The 27,532-nt window shown below is 39.0% G+C and overlaps 1 protein-coding gene across 1 annotated transcript in view; it reads right to left on the bottom strand.

Annotated features, from left to right (window-relative positions):
- Positions 1–27,532, bottom strand: part of SLCO5A1 (solute carrier organic anion transporter family member 5A1) — a 70,908-nt gene that overhangs the window by 42,825 nt on the left and 551 nt on the right. The window contains exon 2 of the mRNA XM_027674801.1: positions 26,790–27,528. Within this exon, the coding sequence (XP_027530602.1) occupies positions 26,790–27,528 (739 nt within the window). The remainder of the gene's footprint in view (positions 1–26,789; positions 27,529–27,532) is intronic.

Raw genomic sequence — 27,532 nt, 5'->3', positions numbered from 1 at the left:
AATATATAACATATGTTGCTGTGGTACCGTCAAATGTGTAAGTTAACCCTCTCACTGTGCCTCTTTATATTAGCCATGCTAGTACCAATTAAAGCCACAAGTCACATATTGTGCCCAGATGAACAGAAACTACACATTAGTGAGCTACCACAGGCCCTCTGGTTTCTGGGTTCTAAAAAATCCACTTTGGTTTAAAAAGTAAAAAAAAAAAGGCATATATTGCTCAGGTCCTCTCATCTCCTCTGTGTGCACACACATGTCACCACACAGAGTTTATCACTGGAGGAGGAGGAACATTTCTGAAAGACCCCATTGTTCAAATCTTGGCAGCACATCACCATAGTACAACTGTTCATTTCATACATGTGTAAGGTAGAATTTGACCTTTATTCTATTTTCAATGGACGTTTAGAATTTGCAAAATCCTGCAAAAGCTACAGTGTGCATTCTGAAGGTATATGCATTTTTTCCTGTCAGAATAGTACAGCAATTTTAATAGATTTTGCAGGATACAAAATGAATCCTCTATAGCTGTGAAGTAGAGTGGGAAGTCCAGAAGTATAATTTACTTCATTGAAGCAATAACTCAGTTTCCTACTTGCTGAAGAACATTCATTCTGAAAGAACAGCACAAAGTAGAATAAAAACAACAACAAAATAAAACATTCATGTGAATTTGCAGGAAAAGCCCTGTGTTTACAGGCTACCTGTTTACAACTTGAGGCATGAACTTCAACAGAAATGCAAGTTCAACTTTATATAATCCTTCATCTTTATGAGTCAGGAAATTTAGAGGGCTACATGTTAAAAACAATAGTCACAGGGTTACTGTCTGGGATTCTGCAAGCAAAAGAAGCACTACCATGCTATGGTTCTGCAACACCCTCCCCAGTCCTACAAGCAGCACATTTCCTTAGGGAAGCTGTACTATGCTGTCACTGGAAAATAAGCAGCACTATATTTTCTCTAGGGTAAAGAGCAGGTTTTGGTTTCCCCACACTAAAAAGCTGATAGGCACAGACTTCAATGTCTCAGCTCTCCCCTGTTCCTCTAATGTCCCTGGCACCATGATGGGGTAACAAAGAACAAACATAAAGGAGCTTTCAAAGAAGCACTGCTCCCATTCATAAAGGCATATTTACCTCATTCTGTCTAAATTCACCCAGACAGAAGCTACCCAAAAAACATTGGGTTTAACCACTCTTTTGAGCCTGAGGACATAGAACTGAGTTGTGAGCAGAAGCCAGGCAGACTTCTCAGAAGCTTTTAAGTCAGGAAACTGGTTCATTTCCTCCTTTTCTTCATGAACACACAACCAAGCCTATCTATACATGCTTTAGGATTTTTTCTTTAATGTGGTTATTTGCTCAGGAAAAAACAATGCTTTGAGCATTACTGCAGTTTGGATAATAATGTACAGCTCAAATCTTCAAATCACTTCCCTTCAAACTGTATTAGTGTTACTAGGACTTTAAGTCTCTCAGATCCAGTGCTCCACTCAAAACAATAAACAGAGCAACAAAACTGCTCTGTAGCCTCCCTTGATCTTTGTATGGAATATATTTGTCAGTATTTTCACAAGCAGATTCCACAGATCTGGAAGACAAATTTTATAGAGAAGCATAACTAAACTTTACATGCCTACTATGCAAACAAAAATGAATGGTCCAGCTTACCACTCTATTAAAAAATGCTGGAAGTCAAATTAAATAAAATAGGTCCACTGACTTGCCAATGCCAGATGAAAAGCACTAGATTTTTACTTTTCTCTTACAGCTTTATAACTGAAGTATCATTTGTATCAAAACGGACACCATTCCCTGACTTAAATATTTAAGGTTCTTCATGCTTTGTACTCTCCATTTGTGGTCATATTCCAAAACTTACAATCCTTTTCACTGGAACCAATTCTAATATCACCATAAAACCCCAGAAAAATAAGCCCAAAGAAAACAAGCTAAAATAGGCTATCTGTCGCAAAGTATGACTCTTGTATACACTGTCACTGCAATGCTGCTCCAAGTCACTTGACATGCTGTGGAGCCACAGTGCCTACAAAGCAATTCAATTTACACCAAACTTTCACAGACTCAGTGCTTGTCTTTTGGTTACATTACCAACAGGTGTGTGCATCCAACCCAAAATCTGAAGAAAACTGAAAATAACAAAGAAGAAAAGCTTACACTTGTACCATGTTATTTCAGCCTTAGAGATACTTGGCTTAAGAAATTACTGCCTCAAGAAAAACTACTCCAGTGCTTAAAATGAGAGTCTTTATTTCTTTATTCCTAATACCTGGGAACTATGGAAGTAGAAACCCATGGGGCAACTGGAGATTGTCCCATTCTTTAGAGACAACTGTTTTGTTTGGAACACACAAATATTATTTGGGGGTTTTCTTCAAAATCTGTCTTTTTTCTCTTTATGTTCACCTATAAATAAACACATGCTGATAATATTACCAAGCATGACTTGTGGTTAGCAAGTAAACATGACAAAGACACATCTGCTGTAAGAGATTAATAAAAACAGCTGCAATTTCTGAGTGCAATTTCCCATCAGTGTGGTTAACTGAATTTAGACACCATGCATGAGGAAATTCTTACATCGGATAATTAAGCAAATCAGGTTTTCTCAGCTTTATCAGTTTTTAAGCCAATTCTAACACAAGAACCTTCTGGGGATGGTATTCCAAAAGCACATACCACTATCTTGGACTTCAAGCATATGGGAAGTCCCCACTGATGTGAATTGTTTGCATGACCAAAGATAAACATGTCTATACTTGCATGATCAGAACCTAAACTGAAAACAAAGATGCTCTGACATTCTTTCCATGGACTCAGAGGCATCGGTTCCCTAAATAGATAGGGTTTCTTTAAAAAACAGAAGTGTCAACAGCTGCTTAAATGCATAAAAGAGTTATCAAAACTGTCTTTCTTAAAACTCTCATTTTCTTTTTCCATACAGAGGAATTTTTGATACAGAAAAGTGCTGTTATTGAAATTTAGATCTCAGAGAGATGTACACGCTACTTGTGCTGAACACAGTCAGAACGTACAAAGATGCACCAAAAGGCAAAACTCAGCTCTTGGTTGTTATTTTCTGGAAATCAGTTCTCAAAAAAAGCTCCACATCTTCAAGTTTTTCAAGTTTCTTTTGGTATCTTGCGTTACAAATACAAGATAACATATCCCAAGAAGTTCACTAGGTGTGAATTCCCAAACCCTGACTTTTCAAAAGGGCATGTTTCTCAAAGATGTTTTCTTTTGTGAATACCTTTAACTAAGGAAACTAGACAGAGATGTTGACCATTCATGTTAACTCCTATTGAGTGACTCCTCAGTCCCTTGTGAATTCCTAATCTGTCAGCTTTCCAAAGTTTTGATTTCCCCACAGAACAACGCAAAGAAATGTCATTAAAGTAGTGTTCATTTCCATACAGAAAATTATCTGTGGGATATAACTATTAACCTAAATCCTAAGCAAGCTACCACTCCAAATTATTTTAAAAACCTTTAACATCCCAAATTCAAGAAGTAACTAGTTAGATAATTTCACTGTATTATTTCCCATTCATTCAAACACCGAGAGTTAAATCCACAGCAGTGGATTTAACATTTGCATTAGGAGCATTCTTGAAGTCAGTGTGGCTACTCTCATGAGGCAGGCAGGATTTGGCACTTCTGTGCTATTACTCAGTGATGTTCCTAATACAAGGACATTGAAGCTGTTGGCTGTCTTTAAGGTACTGAGGCAGCCTCTTGACTCAGTCATTCTTTCCGTTAAGTCACGTCAAATGGGGGAATATCTCATCTCTACCTTTTAATTGCTTGGCTTTGGAGTTTTTTATAATGGTTTGGCAGTGGAGGCAACACATTTAATTTTCACTAGGGATTATCCCCAGGCACATGCTTACAGACTCCGTTGATCTCAACTTCTTAAAACTAACTTTAATTTCTTTAGCACTACTTCTAACTAAACTAGAGTGAGGCTGGGTTGTTCACTTGTATGTCATCCCCTTTTCTTTAGGCTATCATAACTGAAAAATATCAAGCTGTGAAAGCTGAAATTTGGCCTTCAAGCAGACCTTACCAGGTAGATCACAACTAAGAAGGGAAAAAAAAAGGGAGATCAAATTTTAAACCAGCGCAATAAAGCCCATGTCCATACCTACAAAACCAGCAGAACTTAGCCCAGAAGAGTATTTCAGAATATTTGTATTGTGCTTTATTTGTAATTTGGTTTATATCATCTTCAGGTAGTCCAAGAGCACAAGCCAACAGGAATATTTTGTTCAGGTCCTCTCATTTCTCCAAACTGGGAGAATGTACCCACTCCACTCCTGGAGAAAAAGTAGAGTAAGATTTATCTGGCACAGGACCAGATATTTCAAGTATGCCATCATGCACCACGGGAAGAACCAGAAATAAGAACCAAGTTCTTAGCAAAATCTACATACACTAAATACACTAAATACCCAATGTCTATGGATCTGGGCTTTACCAGTTATTGTGCACAAACCAGCTAATGGAATGCAAATATCTGTTTTTCAGAGGCAGGTCTGACATGTATTCTTGCATACTTCATCATTATTCAAAACCAGATCTTTTGTGCCTGGGAAAGAAAATGTGAGGAAGAAGCGAAAACAGACAAAATATCGACTGATATGGAAGGTTAGGTGCTGATAGTCAAAGAATATATTCACATTTTCTTTGTCCCACCAGCAAGACAACAGAACAAAAAAGTAAAGGGTGAAATTACTTCAATCATATTCTCTCAGAAATAATATCCTTTCAAAAATTGGTTTCTGCCTAGGAGGTACAGGTTAATTATTGAAAATGTTGGTGATCATTTTTCCCTTCACTACTTCTTGCTAACAGACTGCAAGGAGGGGCAAGTCAAACAGCATTTCTTCTTATTTTCTTTGTAAATTGCACTTACATTTTCATCTTTCAACTGAAACAACAGGAATTACAGTTCATTACTCATATCTGACTGAAAATTTGCCTGTAAGCAAAAGCACATTATTCCAGTAATTTGCAGATGACCCTGTTAGTTTTATTAACATTTATTGTATTGCTAAAGAAGTTATTTTTCTACATTGAGAAAGGCTAAAAGCTGCAATAGCTCCAATAAACAAATATATTTAATGACAGTTGGCAAAGTGAAATGCAGAGAAATGTATAGTCATATTTGAAAAAATATTGAAAATATTATTACAAGTCAAAGAGTCTGAAAAACATTTCCATCCATGTGTAACAGTTATAAACAGCAGAGGCTATTTATTTTAGCTAAAGGACAACACCATCATTTTATGAAAACCTCCAAAGCTTCAAAATGTCGTCTTTATCCTCATAGGAACAATATTGTTTGGGCACTTTCATGCAATTGGAATTATGCAGATGTTTGATTCTGGAAAAAAGACTTGAGCTTTCAGTTCTGGGTAAGGGTCTCTCCTTCTCTGTTTTCCACAAAGGAATCGTAAGATAGATGTGATAGATTCAACTCCATGTTCTGCTTGGGAACAAAAGAGTTTCTTACTGCAGCACCAAACTTCACCATTCAAGCACAGTTTCCTTATCAACAACAGACAGGTGATGAAAACAACAGCCTTTCTCTGTCTTCTCCACCACTGACCACTACAAAAAAAGCTTTTGGTTTTGATGCAACAGCAAAATGTTCTTAATGGCTCTAATCACAACTTCTAATAAAATCAGAGCAGGAAAAATAAAACCATCTAGAAGGAAAAGGTGCTTAGCCAGATCTTCAACAGCCTAGTTCTTAGATCTTAGATCAATATTATGCAAACAAAAGGCCTTTGCAGTGAACCCAGGTCATCACAAGCCTGACCTGGGTCTACATGTCCTTATGTACTGCATTTGTGTGGCAAGGTTTTGGTAGTAGAGGGTCTACAGGAGTGGCTTCTGTGAGAAGCTGCTAGAAGTTTTCCCCATGTCCTATACAGCCAACACCAGATAGCTCCAAGACACACTCGCTGCTAGCCAAGGCCAAGCCACACTGGTAATGCCTCCGGGATAACATATTTAAGGAGGGAAAAAAAAAACAACTTGTGCAACATCAGCAGCAGTTACAAGAGAGAGGAGCAAGAATATGTAAAAGAAACAGCCCTGCAGACCCCCAGGTCAGTGAAGGAGGGTGAGGAGCTGCTCCAAGTGCCAGAGTAGAAATTCATTCCCCTGTGGTTTGTAGTGAAGACCATGGTCAGGCAGGATGTCCCCCTGCAGCCCATTTCTCATTATCCTACTCTAATTGGAGTAATAAATTCAGGTAATTTCCCCAAGTCGAGTCTGTTTTGCCTATGATGGTAATTGCTGTGTGATCTCTCCTGCTCCTTATCTCAACACACAATTTTTCATTATATTTTGTCTCCCCTGTACAGCTGAGGAGGGGATTGATGGAGCCATTTTGGTGGGCACCTGGCATCCATCCACAGTCAACCCACCACACCACAGCATCAGCAAAGCAGAAGAAGCTTCTGTGGCAACACCAAATACCAGGACCACTGTGAGCTATCTAGGCCTTGACTTTTCTTCACTGAAGTAAAATATTCCTGGGACTTAATACCTTGAATTAAAGAGGAAACAACCCTGAGCTAGGGAAAGAGTTATCTTCCCCCTTGTGAAGACATCCCACCTACAGAGAAATGCCATCAAGCAACTCCTTCCTTCCCCATGGTTAAGGTGCCCCATGGAGAAACAAATTGCTCCCAAATGACCCTGACACTCTTGACACAGTCCCATGAAACAGGACACAGAAGCACAGAGCTGCTGCTGTAGATCCCTGAAAAGGCCCTGGTAAACCCCATAAAAAGACATGAATTGTCAGAGATATAGGAGAAATTTAGAAAAAATGAAACTGAGAACTCAGAGAGTCACAAAAAAAGAGGGGAATACAGTTTTGTAAGAAACCAAAAAGAAGGAAATTCATTTATATTTTTACTTTGAACAGAAAACCACCACAGACACCATTTGTTAGTAACAAACTGATTCTATAAATAAATATGATTCTATAAATACATATGCTTAGACAGTTTTAGACGGGGTCCTGAAAGAAATGAATGTATGCCTCACAAGGAAAAGTTGATATTGACATGCAAAGCCAATAATAAAATTAAAATTATGAAAACATTTTCATTTGACATCATTAACTAATGTGTTCTACATGGTTTGGTTTGCTTTGCTTTGGTTTGATTTTGTCCACAAGTCAAGTAAAAAAAATTGATTTTTGGTGTTTTTTTTTTTAGTGCTAACCAGTAGTTCTACATAAAGGTCAAAATAATGCAATATAAGTTAAATATTTGAACATGATCAAAAATAAATAACTTTTTCTACAAAAAGAAAAATATATCCCTATAATCAAGACTTAATTGTAATTTGCCAGAGCAAAACCACTGCAACATCTTTATCAGTGCTACTAAATGGCAGTTTAAACACCAAGTGTAGCTTTAAAAAATAATTACTCTTACAGAAAGTTTTCCTTAATGATAATATTAGAATTACATTTGTCTTTCTTTTTAAGATATAAATCGTCACTGTGATTTAGGGCTCCATTTGCAGCTTATTCCCAGTTCCAATAAGATACATTAATATGTTAATAAAACACAGAAGTATTACTAACTTGCAGTGTTGGCATTTCCAAGGGAAAATTATTTAGATTACAGGGATCCTTCCAAGATATTTCAAAACACCATATATGGTTGATTTACAAAACCTGAAAAATTTCAAATCAGCTATAGTTACTTTCACTAATTAGGTAATTTAATTATTCAGCTAACATGTTTTGGGGAAAATTGGCCAATATTCTTTCATTTGGTCTGCAATTTTTTAAAATAAAGATTGTTCATTCTGGCTTTTTCTCTTCTGTGAGTAGAATTGATGTGACAGCTTTGTTTCTCAGCTACTTAGATTAGCAGACTATTAAGCACATTCTTATTCTCCAATAGTAAAAGATGTTTTCACAGACATGAAAAATGTGGTGGCTAGAGGCTATATAGAAATGACTTTCTGCCAAATTTAGACACGCTTTCATAGCAGTAATTTTTTCAACAGGACAGTTAACTATATTATATTCTTAAGGATGTGGTAGACTCTGTGTAGCTGTGAGTGCTTCATTTTAAGCTAAATGGTTTTATATAAACAGAGCTTTGCATAGGGATAAAACTGTAATGAAATCTGATTCAACACAGATGTCAGAATAAATGAACATAACAGTCTTTTCTGGCCCAATAAAGCACAAAATTATCCCACCCATTCTCTTTTCATATCTAGCACAGTAGATCTTGCAGAAATTGCCATCACCCTTGCCAAAGAAGGATTCCAGAAGACAAGAAACTTCTTCACCTTTCCGTCCTGGCCATACTGCATCAAGACATCTCCAAAGTCCTTACCCAGGTAAGGGAAGGACCAGAGCTGGCCCCGTGCCCTTTACTATTTCACCCGTGTTATCAGCTGAACATTCAGCAGATAGTCCCAGCCTGGATGGTGGCCTCGATACTGGTTGTGGCAGCCAAGGAACCTCCAGGCTGTCCTGAGCCACTCTTGGGTACCCTCTCTTCTAGACTGACTCTGAGAGCACCAAAGAGCAAGAACACTCCAGAAAAGCAGGAGCTGGTACTGATGCCTGAACACACAGAAACTGCTCAGGCAGGCTTAGGAAATAAGGTATTAAGTACCAATAACAATAAAATATATTTTATGGCTTAGATTTTTCTGACTTAAGCAACTCAGTGACCTTTTTGTCCTAGTGTCTGTGTCCACTTGAGTCCCTTCTCAGAGGGAATATGATTTCAATTATTTACAGTAGGAAGATTCAATTGGGAGATTACACTTATGTACACAATCTGCAAACTATCACAGCTTTCAATCAGTTTACCACAAATAAGCTATTTGTTGAAACTTCAGGCTTATGTTTGCAAAGAAAATTAAATTTGAGCCCTAAATCCCACTGAAATTCACTGAAAGTCGGATCCCTTGACTTCCTTAGGCTCCTTGGGAAATCTTAACCTCAGTTATTAAACTATTCTGACAGAGTAAGAGAGAGAAAGAGATTGACAGGGAAGTCCTCAAGGAATGATACTGGAGTTGCTTGGAATAACCAAGATAGCAAGTGTTACCAGTGGTCTCTGCTGCTGTCAGAGCTTTTCCAAGTCTAATGAAAATTGATCTGGCATCTTTCCACTCTACGGGAGTTTTCCACAACATGTGACAGAAGAGAGATGTCTTCACACACTGCTGGATCCTTAACTACATTTTCAGATTCATACTGATAAATCTGCCAACAAAACAAGTGGAAGCACACAGCTCATAGACAGAAAAAAAGAGTAAAAATGTCAATCACTAAAAAACTTAAACCCCTCATACTCCTTCAAAGAGAAAATATAAGGCATGTAATGCATTTCTATATTGCATGTTACACCTAACAGCAATCGTAATCCATTGTAATGATAATTTTAACAAACTATACTGTCATGAGATTAATTTATGACAGTATAGATTGAGTTTCAATATAGCACTCACAAATACTTATTAAACATATAGATTTGAAGGCATAGTGCAAGCCTTAGTCTGGTCTCTTGTAAAATGACTAAACTTATAATGTGAAAGTTAAAAGAATCAAATGCAAGAGCACAAGTAAGAAAGCTCTTAAATTTTCCATCACTCTTTAAATCATACTTGTTCCTAATAAACTCCATGAATAAAACAATCTAGAATAAAAAAATTGCCTTAAGAACAAAAATATCTCTATCAATTACCTTGAATGTTATATAGATTTTGCTTTATATATTTATACATTATTTATATATGCTAATAGAACATGCTTAGGGCCATACGTTTATATCATTACACAGATTATTGCATGACACATTCCTATCCCTAATCTAAATTGCAAGTCTGTGATAAATTTTAAGAAATATCCAAAGATTACAAGTCTACTTCTGCAATCAGTGCTGACACTACACTCAGACTACAAATGGCCCAGACTAAACAGAACAGGTTAAAAAAGGGTCTTTGCAGAACTTCTGAGAAATGCAGACCTTCATCTACTGTAACCTCTTACACAGGTGAAGTTCTTCAGCTACTTTTACAAAGTACATCATGATAAAACTCATACACAGAATACAGGACTCAACCACCACACAGTAAATTCAGCTTGGAGATTTCTTATGGTAATTTACTCCTCCATCAATCAGCTCACCCACTGCATCATGAAGGTCACTGTATGTGTACTAGAGTTACATATCCTTGCCTAGAGGCCAATTCTAACCCCAAAAACTGAGTAAACCCTTGTCAAACATGTCATGGCTGTTCAACTAGCATAGCTACTTCTACTTTGCTCATCACTCTGTAAAGTGCTTTTTGGAGATTTTCTGAGCCAGAGAAGTACTTACAGAACCAAGACTCTTGCTGGTTCAAGTGCATTTAAATCACCATCTGCTAACTCATATAATAAATCACTCAGACAAATGTTTCTTTCAGAACAGATAAATGATAGTAACACAGCATTATGCTTTTCAAACACTAAAACTGTTGGGAAAAGATTAGCAACTGAAAGATGAAAACACTACAGTGACAACACCAGCAGAGATATGGCAGCAGGATCAGACATTTGTTCGTAGCAAACATAGCTGAATAACCAAACTAAAATGTTACTTCTCAGTTTCATATATATAGATAACTCTAACAGCATTTATCTCCTTTTCCAGTGGAGGAACAATTCAGAGGTACCACCCTAGGCTTTTTGGGATATTTAGCACACAGCTAATGGACACTGCCTTCCCAAGCCATTTTTGTGAATACATCCCTTCATTTCTTATCCATCTTTACAAGCATATAGATAGAAAATCTTTTATTTAACATAATAATTTTTTTTTCTTTCCACACAATCACAGAAAATATGTAATCTTTCAATTATAGAACTAACTCAGAAGATGCGCTAAAAAACTACTGGCAGAGTTTTAAAAGAAATGAAAAAGTAAAAAGCTTAGATGACACTATGTTCTCCTTTACATTCAAAAGAAGAAAAAAAATAAAAATCAACCTTCTCTCTTTATTGTCCTGTTTCAAGAATATCCTGAAGACTCTTAGGTGGAAAATAGGAGCACTGATTTGTGGAACTGTTTAGCACCTAGCTGTTCAGTAAACCCACCTGAGTCATATGTTTTATGTGCTACCTTCACTGTTGCTATTTTATTGCACTCAAAACAAAATAAAAAAACAGAAGGCTTTCATTTCTGTAAAGATTTTGTTCTAGGAAACAAACATTTTCAACAATTCTAGAATATTTTAGTTATTACTACTGACTAGTTTGTTTAATTTCCTCTCCGAAGTCCTCCACCAGTATGGTACCACTTCACAGCCTTCCTGTCGGTCACCCATACAACAGTTCTCCTGTGCCACAGATCAAGGATGTCTCAATTAATATAACTTCAGATATCTGTGGCCAGGAAAGAGGTAAAGGAAGGCCAAACAATCAAGTTTTAATCTTAAAGAACAGAGCTTTTATCCCTCCGGCATTTATAATAAATAAAATAATACCAAGCTAAAAACATATGCATAAATGTTCACAGCTGGCCCTGGAGATACTGACTTCTGCAGAGACCCATCAAGTTTATTTATGAGGGGAAAAAGAAAAGCCAGGATTGAAAACAAGCCCATCACCACTGGTGGGGTTCAACAGAAGTTCCCTTTAGCACTGGTGTGTGGTGGTGTCCTGCCTTGTACCTTCACACACCTTTTTCAGCTAACATTTCTGCAGGATCACCTACTTCCATTTACTGCCATATTTAAAAAATAGAATACATTACTCTGTCTTCCTATTTTATTCATTTTTAAATGAAAATTCTTTGACGTTTCCTTGTAAGAATAATGTATTTGGAATCAAAAGAAATACTTTATTGGGCTGTAACATCCATCTCTCTATGTGCTACCCAGCCAAAGGACAGCACCTAATTGCAAAGGTTATTCTACACTATTTTTTTTTATCAGATTCATCATTGCAGTATCTGAAAGCAGATTGCAAACATTTCAGCATGAATTTGATTTTTCCTGGTTTTAAGAAAATGAAATATTTGAGATAAGGGAGAAGAAGGTGAGTTTGGCAGCACCCTGAGGAGATGTCTGCTTGTCTGTTTGAAATGCTGGGAGAGAAATTCCTACTGCAAAGGAAAGAAAGGGAATATGTCTATTATCAGGGGTGACCAATCCTTATTATAATTTTTCATTTATCATTTTCATTCATTTGTTTTCAATATCCAATACTGTGTAAAACCAAATGGCTTTTATATTTGGCTTCTATTCTACATAAGCATATTTATGAATAATGTACTACTATTCATTACAACATTACCTTGAAAATTTGTATTTACAAGTGTGTAAGAAGCTTATCAATGGATAATATAATTGTTAGCTACAGTGTGGGAGTTTCAAACGTTTGCAATAATAGAAAGGAAAAACGTTTAGAGAAAATATTCCACTGAAAGATATGCAATGAGGAAGTCATCATTCCAAATAAGATATTAAAGAAAAATCCTCTCTTCCAAAATATTAAAAATTCATAAGCTATTCAGCTAAACACCTCTCATTTCAAGAAAGTCCCTGACTAAAGGAATGAAATTTTCAGGCAGTTGTTAATTAGACGTTTGTTACAGCTGCCTCTTCTGTGGTTCAGATGCTGTGTGGGGTTTCATCCATGTGTCTGCAGGCTGCTACCCCAGGTGTTTCTGACAGCCACCCGCTGCCCAGCTGCCCTTGATGTTCCACTCCATCCCATGAAACCTGACAGACACAGACAAGCTGCAGACCTGGGACAAACCTGGCCCTGCCAGAGGTGGTGAGAGAGTTTTATGTCAGAGCAGCTGGAGTTCTGATCCATGCCCTAGTCACAAAACCCTCAAATCCAGCACCAGGGAAGTGCAGCAACACGTACCCACAGCACAGGGAAAGGAATAGTGCAAAGACCTCTGTCCAGGCAGCACACCACATGACAACACATCTGCTGCTGCCAAAAACTAAGAGAGCTTTCAGGGAAAACAGCCTCCAGACCCAATTCAAGTTAACACTAACCCAGCACCGCAGTGCTAAGTTAACGGTTGGGATCGATGATCTTAAAGTCTTTTCCACTCTGAGTGATTCCATCATTCTACATAAGCTACTACCTCAGTACTAACAATGTTCAGCTGGGGAGTCTCAGAAACAAAGTGTCAAAATGGGAAAATCCAAACATTTCTGTTCAGCTTTCTTCTTCTGACACAATTATCAAACACTGTGACTCTAATCAAGTACTTTTGACTTATTCCTTGGAGAAAGTATAGACTAATTACCTTGATAGGTAACTCCTGGACCATACAGTAATGTGCAATAAGAATAATTTAATCACACAAAAACTGCAGTACAGGCAATTAGCATCATGCAACAATATATTAATTGCAATGGGATATGGCAGTTTGCTCCCAAAATGGAATAATAAAGCTGCTTATACAGATAACTATTGATAGAAGAGGTGACACAGGGCTACCTAAACGCAGGAAATCTCTAAACAAAACTGAAGTTTGCAGATTACAGGTCAAAATGGATATCAGTGCTCCTGCACAAAGAGTAAATCATCATAGAGATCATCCTTTTATTAACACACACTGCTGAAACTCATCAGGAAAACATTTATAAAATGTTAAAACGGGTAAGCCTGAAGCCACAGAGCTGGTATCCTCAGGAGGAGCAAACGGAAAATGTAATCCTCTCCAGCCTGCTGGAGTCTAGCTGTGTCTTGAATGATGTACTAGATGAAAACAGAAGCAAAGTTACTTGGAGATTGGTTTTCAAACCAAATGGGACGTTACTTGTATTTTTCACCCAAGAATTAATGGAAGTTGAAATGAATAAAAATTGAGAATTAAAGAGCAAAATGCATCTCCAAATGTTAAGCTATGCAAATAAATATATGGTGATGGCTAAACATTTTCCCATCAAAAGTAGTTTTCCCATCAAAAGTAGTTTTGCCATCAAATGCATATTAATAAAAATTCTACCTGTTCAAAACTCTTCTCACAATGGAAAAAAAAAGGGGTTATTTTTCCCTCATTGGTTTAGTGACTTGAGAAGAGTTTAATAAATGACATGCATTTCCATTCTTTCAGATTACTTAAATAAATGCGGTACAAAAATCCCAAGAGGACTTATTATCTGTTTAAAAATGAAAAAGCTTTACAGATCAGATCCTGCTCCCACTCAGTATCAGGTGTATCTCATTACCTTCAGGGGGAATGTGCCAGTTAGTTGTGATTTAATAACTTCTCTTGAAAGCTTTGCTAAATTTTATGTTCATTAGATACCAGGCTTGAGAAACACAAGAGCAAGGCTGCAGTAACCTACCATGACTCTGGTCCTCACAAGCACAAAAGCATTGGTATTAATTAAACACCTCCAGACCTTCCTTTCTGCTCTGACTGTGCTTGTGTTGAGCTAATTGCTTCTCTCCTCGGAGCACATGCTTATCATGTCTGTCCTGCTGCATAGCAGCCAAATTCATGTTTTCTAAATGGGATCAACAGCCTGTAGGCAGTAACTCTGATTGCTTCAGGGTTCCTCATAAGACAATTGAAAAGTTTTATGCAGACTAAATGATCTTACAATTTTTCTTCATCTGAAGTTTTTATATTAGGAAAGAAGTTGAACTCAAAATCTCTGTGGCCTTTTTAAATCAAGTGCATCAATTAGAAAGATGGATAGGAAGGTCTTGATAGCAGCTTACATTACTATTGTGAAACACGAACATTTTCAGCTGGAGAAGACAACTCAGTTAATATAAAGATTAAGAAGTACTAAAGAATCTAGGAGATACAAATGACAAATATGTTTATCAAAAAACCCAGCTCTGAACTGATGGCACTGACTTGTGCTCTATTATTACTTGCTTCACAATCCCATGTAAGAGGATTACTGTCTATTTAGGCACTATGTATAACAAGACTATACAGCACATCACCAAGGGGTTGTACGAAGACATACACTCTTCAAGTCAAATCTCCCACATCAGAAAACCACCAGCTGTCAGTTCCCTGAGCTCCACACCATTTTGCTACTCAAGAATATTAGGGGAAAAAAGAAAAAAGTCAAGAAGTCTTTTTAACAGGAGTGCAACACTGCCTAAATTAAGGGCAGAATTGTTGTATCATTTTTCAGCCCTGTGCATACAAAAATAACCATGCTGCTCCTCACACTCCGTATCCTGATTCAGTAGAAAAGCACCAGACAGCAGTCCTAACTAAGAGTATCGAGAGACTCTGACAGAGTCACAAGGGTTACATTACCCTCTCTCCTAATGCTATGCTACTAATTCTTCCAATATCTCCAAACAAGACATGAAAACTGAAATAAATCCAGTGCTAGAAGAGTTACTTAGCTCAGCAGTTATACTTTGGAGAAATTCTAATGCTCAGACCACAAAATAACTGATCTGAGCATCTTATTAAACTACACAGGGGAAATTATTACATTCCTAATATACTGCATTACTTTTTTCCTTTCAGGCCCAATCCAAACAAAGAGCAGCTGGCTCATAGTGTAGGATGGCCACCTGCTAATATAAACCTTATGGCTATCAAATTCTTCTACCATGATCCTTCAGCAGTCCTCTCACTTTCTGGACCCGTTACATCTACTCCTCCTCAGGAAAATGGTCAACCTTGACCTTGCCATCAGTAAAAGATTTCAGTATGCCAACTTGGATAAAACATGAGATGTCATTTCTCACATACCCTGAAACTGTGACATATGATAGATCCCTTCCTCAGTCTTTGTAATACTCAAGTATAAATACACAGTACAAATCTGAGAATTAAAATGTGGAGTATTCTTCAAAGCATTGCACTACATCAGACCCACAGTAAGCTCTTCTTTATGGAGGATTTAAATTTGGAGTGTGGGGATGCCAGAGAGGATGAAGAGGGGGATAAGGATGGAGGGAAGTTAATTACAGATCTATGTGATCATAAACAGCTCTCTTTCACCTTATCCAAATACTTAAAATTACTAGTTTCCTAAAGGAGTAATAGCTGTTTTAATGACAGTGTAGGAACACTTAAAATTGTATTAGTTCATATATTCCTCTATTTTTCTCCAGTAAATTGAATCTCTTATCCTTACGGAGACTGAGAAGGCATATACATACCCAACACTTCTGACTCACTGGGGTTAAAAGCCTTTTTCAAGTTATTTCCCACTAGCTAGCCTGGTCAATTTTAGTCAATTGGTTTTACCTCATTTCTCATAGAAGGCTATCTTCTTTTAATTATCATAAACGTACGGGGACAATTGCCTTAGCCACTTTTTTTATTTTGCCTTTCAAGGCTAAATGCCTCCCTATTTGCTGTGTCCTACTTGCTTCTGAGTGTCCAAAGGTAGTGCAATTACCCATAACTCAATTAGCAAAATAAGTGACCACATCTAACCAAAAATCAATTGCTAACAAACACTGAGTAAGACCAGAAGCAAAGGCTAATGAGGAAAGGTCTTTTTTAATAGTTTTCCATAGGTTCAGTCACAAGAGGTACTCATTCTTAAATGCAGAGGGTACTCTCTGAGAGGTGCTAATTAATCTTCCTTCTCCCAGAACTTCTGGAGAAGCCATGGGAGTAAACACATGGATACTATTGCCTACTTTGCTTCTCCAGTTAAAGAAATTCACACCAGCCAGTTCTATCTTTGACATTATAACCACAATCCCATTAAACTATTCAGTCACTGAGGTCAACAAATACATAGAGCTTCCACATATCAAAACAGTACAATTGCTACTTAGGAGCTATAACTTAAAGTACAGGTCTTCCTTCAAGCATCAATTCAGTCCTCAGCTAGGCTTTTGAAAAATTATTTACAGTATGGCATTACATTACAGTGATGTAGTGCTGAGTTCAGTCTTTTTACTCTCGTTGTCTGACAGGACTAATATTCCTACAGCAATACAATGCAGGTGTGGTAAGAAACTAACACTTATTTGTTTCAGGCAGCCCCAAAATCCCACTTCTTTCCTTCAGTCATGCTATTTGCAGAAGAAACATAGTTTTCTGAAATTCTTGTTTTAGGCCAATTATATAACTTACCAGATAAATACCTAAATTGGTGTGTATCAGCACTACTATACTGCAGACTCAAAAAGCTCATGTGCTATCTATTTCCTCCTGTGACTATAAAATTTCCCTAGGGATACTTTCACTATTTCTGTCACTAGACAGCTGTATTAAATCAAGTTGATATACACTGCCCATCATGTTTACAGAAATTACAGACTCTAAGATTATGTAGCAAATTTTTACCTTTTTTAAATGGGAGGATTATTATTGAAACTATTTGCACTCTAGAAGGTTACATTCTCCATTAAATCTTTTTCACTCACTGGGATGAAGTAACAAACACAAACATAATTTTAGATTAAAAATCACAAAGTGAAAAACTGTTTTGCTGCTATTTTTTAAACTCTAGCTACTGAAATAGCAGGGATCAATGAATGACATGGAGAGGCACACCAAGCAAAAGTGGAAAATGCTGTTCTGGGAGGAAGAAAAGCATGGGCAGAAGCGAAGCTTCTCTGTTCTCTGCATTGTCAAAACTCCCCAGCCTTGTCAGGGACTTTCCTGTACTCTACAGACACTTAACAGCAGCATTTTCAGCCCTCCCCATGGGCTCCACCCAGAACCCACTCTGGCTTTGTCCCTCGCCACCTTGGACTACACAAAGGAGACACTGCCAGTCCCACACTGCTGCACTAAACCTCCTCTTCTCCTTCACATTTCCCGGTTTTAGTTCAGCTGAAAATTCCCACCTAAACAGAATCCTTAGGGTATTCTGCTCATAAATTTCACATGGGTTTGACCTTCAAGCCTATAAGCTGATGTCTTTGGGACCTTTGATGGAAAAGGTAGTGTTTTCAATTGTCTTATACATAGCAAAATTTACTGTGTCAACAGCTCAGCTGAATACAACAACTTCTCTTTAAGTACAGGGAAAGCTTAACACACAGTAACATCAGATAGTATCTTCAGAGTATTTCCTTTAGATATTTGTAGAAGGAAATAAGGGTTGCTTGACACATTCTGTTTGAGTAATCACACGTTAGCAGTGGTCACAACTATTTCCCTGTCTACTTTGAGTTATCTACAAAAATACATTACTTAAAATTACTTCTGGGGAGGTCGGGTATTCAGAATTTAATCTAACCAGATACTGAAAAAAGTAGAAGTAGGAACCAAGGTGTGATTGAAAGCTTCTGACTTCAGGAGCACACCAGCACCTTTGAGTGCCTACATGACACTTTAAGTCAACAGCTGTGAACAAACTGATGACAAACACTGGAGTAAGCTACAACTTGAGTATGAAACAGCAAATCAGGAGATACCAAAAAATACACTCAACTAATATATGAACTATCCAAAATACTCTAACTCTAGAGGATAGGTTTAATTAATACAGAAAGAAAAGGGTACAATCATAGGAAAACCCTTCCAGGATGTAATTTTTGTTACTTCAAAGAAGTTGACTGAATATGGAAAGTAGTCGCTAATCTACAAAAGCTTGCTAAATTCAAACAACTGAAGAGCTGGTAGCAGGTTTCAGAGCAGCACTGGATTTTAAGAAAATCAATGCTGAGACACTCTTGAGGATTTCATTCTAACCTGGTAAACATCAAAGATAAGAAGTGCAGAAGGTAACCATCAGATTCAGGTCCTACTGTGCATGGTGCAATGTAAGTAAAGTGTTAAGGTCCATATAAGCAAGAAAAAAAGTGGGGACACTCAAAAAAATATCGTGGCAAGCTAATGAAAAGGAAGCAAGCTGATGAAAAGGAACCTGTATTGAAAATGGGGAAGAGAATCTAGGAGGAACGGTACAGGAGCATATAATTAGTGGACATGCAGTACTGCTTTGCATACTTCACGACACAGTTCATGTTCATTTTTCTTTGAATAATTTTCGTATCTGCTTGTTCAAATTACAAGGAAAAATATACATGTTTTTTCCAACTGCATCTCCTCCAAACTCACCATAAAATGTAATTCATACCAGAGCACAATGCTTTTCACTGGTGTAATTTGTATTTGCTGCCAAGTAAGCTGTTTACCTACATGAGAGTTAGTGCTTTCAGATTAGACTATCGGGTCTAATAGCAGCATAAAATAGCACTCTAGTTTTTGTGTTCACACTTCCTGATTTCTCAGGTAAGGACAAATTCCTTGCGGCAGAAGAGAAGTGGAAAGACCCAGGTTCATTTACTATCCCATTAATGCCGTGCGGCGTGTCTGAATTTCTGGCCTTGTGACAGCATAACAGATGCCCAAACTCCCAACTGTTCAGTGGCAATGCAGGATACAGCCTATACATCGCCAGCCGCCAGGCACTGATATATTCTTCCTGATCATAGGAAATGTCCTATTTTTTTCTGGGCACTTTGGAAGAGTTGGGGTATGGATTTGGCTGACTCAGGTGAAATTAGCCTACATGCCCACTGCAGAGTTGTCTGCTGTCATAACTTTGCTAGCTCCAGCCCATGTATCCAGGTTGTCCAACTGAGTTGCAAAAGGTGCTTGACTAAAAGCATGGACACCAAGAATCAGAATGCCAACAGCTTTTTGCTCCCTGTGCAGAACCCTTACTTCTAGAGGTTCCCCAGGGAAAATGTTGCACTCTTCCAACTGTGCTGTTTCAGCGCTTTACAATTACAGCCCTAACGAGTCCCACCATCTCTGTAGCTGCTGAGGGGGGTTGCAGAGACACCCTTAGACTTCAAGCTCAAATTGTGACAGCTCTGGAGACAATTCATAGGAAGGTAGACCACTGGCTTGCCCTGCCCTCGGAGTCCATGTGACAATGCTCAATCCATCAGCAGTCAAGTCAGTGCTAGCACTTACTTTGACCCTTACAGTCAAGAGAGGCAACAACTGCCAGAGGGGACCAGCTGAAATATGTGCCATTTTTGCATGGTAACTTCTCAACTGTTTTCAAAATAAATGGGAAAGGCATGTTAAAACAACGAAAAGGAAAACTGAGTTAATTCTTCACATGAAACAACGGTTTTAAAAGTGCTATCAGGGTAAAAAAGACTTAGAATTAAAAAGAGAGCATGAGACTTAACAATCTAATATGATTGAGCTACTTTTCCATTCTTTTAAAATCCATGGATGAATTCCATCCATCTACTTTAAAAATCAGAATTTTTAGATGCTGGCCTTCAGGATGAAACAGCAGGTCATTTATATAATTGCCTGTGCTCCCTGCACAGTCAAAACAGAAACCAATGTATTTTTGAATGATGGTAGAGAGAAATCCAGTCCCTTCTCTTTTGACCGAATAAGCACTTTCACAGCAATTAAGTCCTCCCAGGTGAGGCAGCCACCAAATGAAAGTTAAGGGAAAAACGGATGAAACACAAAGCATCTCTAATTCACCTGCAATAGGAGTAGTTACAGTGACTCTTTAGAAAACAATCAGGGAAAGCAGACAGCTAAAGTTTCCAGCCCCCAGGTAATCAGATACTAGATCCCAAGCCTTCAGTTCCTGGCAGAAGGTACAACAAGCTGTTACTTAAAGGCCACTTTCATGTCTAGGATTCCAAGCTGCTCCCAGACCACAGCAGGTGGAGACACCTGTCTGCCCAAAACAACCCCTACAGCAGAGCTCAACAGAGAAGGGAGCTGCTCTCCAAGAAAACACTATTCCCAAGCTCAAGCAGGTGAAAAGGGCACTGTCAGCCTCAGAAACAAAATGCTAACCATTTTGACAAATGCTAAGCAAGGAAAACAACTCAGTAAGTTTTAGAACCCTGAATCCAACCCAGTTTTTGACCTTTAATATAAAGGGAAAGAGACAATCAAGGAAGTGTGTGCCTAAGTCTCTTCTTGCTCCTAAGAAGGGCGAAGTGCATTTTGCCAGCTACTGCAAGTGATGCTTTGTCAATACAGCTGCTTGCGAACAATGCCATAGCTCATGGCAAGGACACAACAGGAGAGATGCAGAAAGCATCCTTAAGGGACACAACAATGGCAGAGCAAGTGAAGGTGTATCACTCATGACATTAAATCCCACAGGCAGAAAACTTCAGAGCTATGGCTGCCCCCACCCCTGACATACCCATTGTATGTAGACACTGCTTGCATTGACAAAAAAAAAAAATAACATTTTCTCTAAATGCTCCAGAAAATTATATCTAGGATTAGAGTATGAAAAAAATATCAGTCCACCCATGGAGTAGGAAACAAAAGTGAAGAAAATTAAAATTTATCTTTCTGTTTCCTCAGCTATAGGTAAGGGCAATAAAACTGCAGTGCTCCTTAAATAATTACTAGGAACCATGCCTGCTGCCTGATCAGCATTTTAACAAAAGATTCTACAGGCGGCCAGGGAAGCACAATACCATATCTTCTGAGTGCTAAATCATCTCTGCGAGAAAGCAGTATAATTCATATGCACAGACCTGCAGTCACTTCACCTGCATCCCAAGATGCTCTCTACACCCAGCCAAGAGTACACTGAGGTCAGCTTTATGCTAGTGCTACCCAGCTGAATGTACAAACAAAACAAGCATGTGTTTGTACAAAGAAAAAGACTGCTGATGGGTCAAGTCTCAGTGTTAGTTTCTGGGTAAAACAAGATGTGGCCTTCACTCAGATAAACTAAAATTCTGTATTTGAGAAATAAGCTCAGTATGCTTCCTCTTTGCAAGGAAAATAGAGCAAGCAATAAAAAATATTGGTGAACATGCCCTTTTGCTTCAATTTTTGATTCATAAAATCCTGCCTCCTCACAGGTATGCTGTAAAAATAAATGTACTATTTCTGTAGGGTTTACCAAATATAGGAATCAATGCTGAGAAAACCCTGTAGGAAACTAGCCTTTTTGGATATCAGGAAGCGGGAAGCATATTCCATGTGAACCACAAGTGGTCATAGGCTGAATGGTGAGAATAAAATGAAATGCTGATCAGCTATTTCACTGCTTCTAGATGGTGCCTCCTGCTCAGCTATAAAGTTGATCCTGTCTTGGAAAACCTCAGTGATCTTGTAGCATCCATACAGATGACCTGATGCCCTCTGTAGGCTCCAGTTCCTGTCCTCCAGTGACATCCATAACCCCAGAAGTGGCCAGACCAAAACGAATCAATCAAAGCAGCACAAAAATCCAGTGTTTCCTGTGCCAACATCCAAGCAATGACATGTTACAGAGATCTAGCTTGTTAGGCAGCTGGACTTCCCTGGGACCCAGAAGGCAGAGGTGGTGGGTTTCTGATGGAGTATGTGAAGCTATTCCTCCTGCCCTCTCCTTCCAAGTGGGATGTGGATATAGTGGTAGATTTCACCAGAAATACAACAAATAAACTCACAATACATACATACATATATATATGTGTGTGTGTATATATATACATATATAAAGGCTTTGGGGAAGTTTGTAAAAGATATGAGAGGTACACAGAGCATCCATCTGTAAAACACTGGTAAGAAGGCGTTTTGCAAACAGAATATAGTCACAATGAAATGGTTTACCTAATGCTAGAAACAGCAACCAACAATTGATCCTCATGAAAACAAAGCAGGAGTCTAAAATATTTTTGAAACTAGTCTAAATATTTAGACTAGTGGAAAAAACCTTAGGAAATTATTTTACTTACCTGACTCTCAAGCCATTACCTGTACCAAGCCCATTTGCACAGGTTTATCCAATTTTTCAGCCATTCTCTCATAAAAAGCCTTTATCTCTATATTTTGGAATTACAATTTGTCACCAAAACTATGGCCAGTCTGTATGAAATTAAACTGACTTAGACACCTTTCTCATATCATATCCTAAACAGCATATAGCATCCTGAAAACAGAAATAAAACATCCTTAGTACAATGACTAATTCATCCACTAGTCATTTTGGGGGGTAGTGGTGAAAGTCATTCCTGAATATTTTCATTAATGCAATATTTCTGTAAAACCTAATATTGCCTTTCTGTATGTGAATTTTTGAGGTAAATTCCTTTTTTATTACAATATCCACTTTCAAGAGAAGAAAAACATTTAAAAATTATTCCAGCAACGTAATGCCACTAATAAAACTTCTAAGTGCCACACAATATTAAGGAACTGCTTTTAAAAATCCTGATACAATCACACAGTAAACTCACATTCATGACAAATTATTGGATCCCTACAAAAAAACGCACAGTGTTCAGAAAAAAACAGACTGTGCTTAAAGTGGTAAAATTTTACGAGAAGCAGAAACACCTTCAAGAGTACAAAACAAAACTCATGAAGTCCAATTCAACTACAAATTGAACTGCAATTAATTTAATTGAATAAATAATTAAAAGGAGAAACTGCACACATCAGGCAGCTGACAACAGATATGCCACAGTACAGCTGTTTACAGAAAGGAGAGACTTTGGAGAAGACAAAGACCACTTAGTGACTGCCCAGTTTTTACATAAAGTATGTAACTTCCCTTTTGGATTATCTGTGATTAAGGGAACCAGTTCTTATATTTCCTAGGCACCTGTTACAATCATGATTTGTTTCCAAGCCTGATGTCATACATTTTCTCAAAGTTAGCATCAGGGCACCAAAGTACCATCAGGTTTAAGGGGCAGGAGAACCTGGAGGTGGCAGTGCCTTCACAAGGAAGAAACATCCCACGGAAGATCTCACACATTGCTATGCAGGCAGCCCAAATCACATCCCTGCTTGGCACCTTTGTCCTACTAAAAACGACACAGCACCTTGTAAACTGGCACCATGCCACTCTGACAGATGGACTTAAGTGCAGGCAGCCAAGAGACTACATATAAGCATCAAATATGTTTTTTGAGAGCAGGACTTCCAGCCAGGAATGTTAAAACAGCTGTCCACATTGAGCTTGCATGCCTACACTTAAGAGGATATGCTATTGCCACTCAAGCCCTGAGCTGGATTAACTTGGAAAATAAATAAGATAGCTTCCACAGCCACATAAGGTGAGTTTTTGCAGAATCAGGATTAGTGATACTCAGGGGGGCTTTACTGACCTACTATTAGTGGGCACAGTCGCACGGTCAAAAAGCTCTTCATTTCTGCAGCTCAGAGAAACACTTATCTGGTGCATGCTTTAATATATATATATATTTATTTTTCTTTGGATGAAAACTTAGAATGCAATACCAGCACGATTATGAACAAACATGTTAGTGGCCCTCTGATTTGTGTTAGAGGATGCTTTTTTTATGAACTGTCCTCACTCAGATACTTGTATCTGTGTGACTAGGATCTGTTTCACTGGCTTTCTTCTCTTTTCAAAACTTCAACTCCCAACGGCCCAAGCCAAGACTTTTTGTTGGCTCATGCCTACATGCATATATACATTTTACATTTTGACATCACTTGCATAGTTCATTCCAGTAATAAAATCATACTGCCTGGAGAAACAGGCATTGCATAACACAGGATGTGAGGTGGCTGGCCTGCAGAGCCATGCCCTGTCCACCTCTATCCCGTTCCTGCAACCAGCTGGTCTGTACGCTGCCCACAAATCCTTCTCCTCTAGGACACAAAACATTCCAAACCACTGAGAAGTTCCAACAAAAACAGGTTTGCTCACATTGATGTGCCAAACAAACAACATGCTCTTTTTCCTTTTCCCCCACAAACTCAGATTTTACTCCTGCCCCTCAAAAAGTCACTGGCCTAAGTTTGAAGTGAGGAAAGCATTCAAACATTAAAAAGTTAAAGGTTTCCTCAGAATTCCACACTATTTAAAAAAGATAATACCAAGATTTCCAACAGCAGGCAACATTCCTTCTAGCCCTGAGTAGCTTAAAGACTGAAAGGAGGTGATGATACATTTTTACTCAATGCTTAAACATGCTTTGTGTTCATTTTAATTCTCCCTGTGGTCACAATCAAATCACAGCCATAAATTTTCCATGTACGCTGTAGCTGAGTGTACTCATCTTTACTCTTCTGAATCACTAAAAATGAACTTCAACTCTACAAGGATACTCCCAGTATAGATCAAAGCTGCCTTCAGTGCCTGGTGGGTACAGGGTCATATACAGTCTACCAACAGCTGCTGGTGTCTTTTACCTTTGTTAACTTTAAGGCTGATCTTTGCTGCAATTAAAAGTTACCTGAGTCACTTCATTATGATTTCCTGTGCTAGAAGCATGTCAGTGGTAGCTATCATTTTTCCTGCACAGTGAGAATTTCCCTCCACTGACCTTGCTTCCCCCTCTGGTGAAGACTTCCTTCTCTCACACCCTTAACCTCTTTTACCTTTCATTCCTCACCTACAGCCTTTCCATTTCCTTTCTTTTCTCATGTTTTTGAGGACTGTGTGAAATCACCTACTTGCAAGTTTCAGCCGCCTCTCTGCTGTTCCAAATAACAATTACTAACCTCAGTAAGGAGATGCTTTGCTTTTTCATACTGCCAATAAAGTTGCTAGGTTAATCTAAATTTCCATACCACTTAACCTTTCTCAGAGGGGACCAGAGAGGAAAAACACTTTGTCAAATACTTCATCGGCAGATCAGCAATGCTGTAAATACCTCTCCCTCCTTCCGAAAACCAGCAGTGCCCCAGGCTTTCTCAAGGCACTGCACAGACTGTGCATGGATTTTAAACAGTTCAGGGAATAGACAAATTGCCAAAGAACAGGTCATAAGGAATAAAAATACTGATCTGGATCACTAACGTTTGCTTAATAAAGTAGTTACACACACACAGCCCAAGAGTACTACTTTCATGCATGTCTACTTTACATGGAATTACTATCTCCAAGGCTCTTGTAAAGCCAAAGTAAATTGAACTGCAAATGGTAATGCTGAGCATCCAAAACCCCTTGGCAGCTCTCTCACCCCATAAGTGCCTCTCTTTGTTTAAATACAATTTGAAGGCATATATGATTCCTACAGAATCATGTAAGATACTAATGCAAAGTCAAAGAGCAACCAAACTTATTACATATTACTCAAACTAACAAAAATGTATGGTGTTCACTATCGTGGTCAAACACCAATAAAGTTTAGTAGCCAGTTATCTGAAATACCCCTTCCTCCCACCAGGGAAGACTATCAGGTAGACCTGTCTGTACCTGCCGAAAGCCATGAGAACACAATGTGCCAGACTGGACTCTTTGTTGTGCCCCTTGAGCTCCCCCATCCGAGCTTTTAACCCTGAAGGTTTTACTTGCTGGTTTATCAATGGGTTTTTAACTCTTTCTGAGATGCCAGATGATGTATCAATGCCACTCAAAATTCATTGCTAAAGACAAATGAATGCTGGAAAAGTAAAATGAAGCATGCCAAGAATCTCTCAAAGTGCTTTTTGAACATTAACATTATAGAGACTCTAGGTTAAAGGCATTAACCAAAATTCAGAAATATACAGCTTCTGTGCTAGCTAAAAAACTTGAAGGGGCACAGCTAATTTTAACACTTCTTTCTGAAAAAAATCCCCGGCTAACACCAAGTGCTGAAAAGCATTAGAGAAGCTGACTCTCTGCTGTCCCATTCCCCGTGCTGGAGGGTGTGAGCACAGCTGCTTTTACGCACACCGCATTAGCTTCACCCGTTACTACTGTTCACCACTCCACAAAACATTTTCAGATAGGAAAGCATGGCAATTTTACTTCAAAAGTTCACTTCTGAAGGAAAGCTTAGCACAGACGTTGTTCAGCAGGACCAGGGCAGAAGTACCCGCAACTGGTCCGTCAGAGATATCTGGGGTTCAGCATTCGAAGCACCCTGGTACTTAGATGCCTTACCTAGGTAAAGCGAGGCGTTTTCTTTCTTGACATTGTCATCTAAGTAGGTTGGTCCCAAGGTATAGATGGGTGTCGAGCCCATGCCAATGAGGATTTGGGCACAAATGAATAAAGCTACATAGAGAGAGTGGTCATTTCCGCCAGAGTCCTTGAAACAGGCCGGCGAGTCCCACTGCTCTTTAGCGGTGCCATTGCCAGCCACGCACAAGCCCTCGTTACTGACGGAGGAGTTCAGTTCCTGGATCTGGTACGGCGGAGAGATGAAGTGAGGTAAGGAGAAGAGCGAAGCCCCCAGGGCGATGAAAAGCCCCCCTACGGCCAGCCAGAGCGGCCTCCGCCCGCGCCCCCCGAAGTAGCTGATGAAGACCACCACCACCAGGCTCCCGATGTCGAAGCAGCTGACCAGCAGCCCCGACTCCGAGCTCTTGAGGCTGTATCTCCGCTCGATGGTGGTGATGACGCTGCTCAGGTAGCCGGAGACCATGAGGGACTGGATGAAGGTCAGGAAGCACATGCACACCAGAAAGAAGCGAGAGTCCGCCAGCACTGCCCGCAGGCACTCTCTGCCCGGGGGGCCCGCCAGCAGCAGCGCCGGCGGCGGCGGCAGCAGCAGCAGCCGGGGGGCCGGGGACACCCCTCGGCCGGGCGCCACCGGCTGGCCAAGCTCTGTCCCTCGGGGGAAGCTCCCGCTGCCGGCGCCGGGCGGCTGGGCAGCCCCGGCCACGGCGCCCCCGCCCCGCTCG

Source organism: Neopelma chrysocephalum, unplaced genomic scaffold (assembly GCF_003984885.1).
Source record: "Neopelma chrysocephalum unplaced genomic scaffold, ASM398488v2 Primary Assembly neopelma1_22, whole genome shotgun sequence".
Lineage (NCBI taxonomy): Eukaryota > Metazoa > Chordata > Aves > Passeriformes > Pipridae > Neopelma > Neopelma chrysocephalum.
This window is presented reverse-complemented; position numbering and strand designations above follow the sequence as displayed.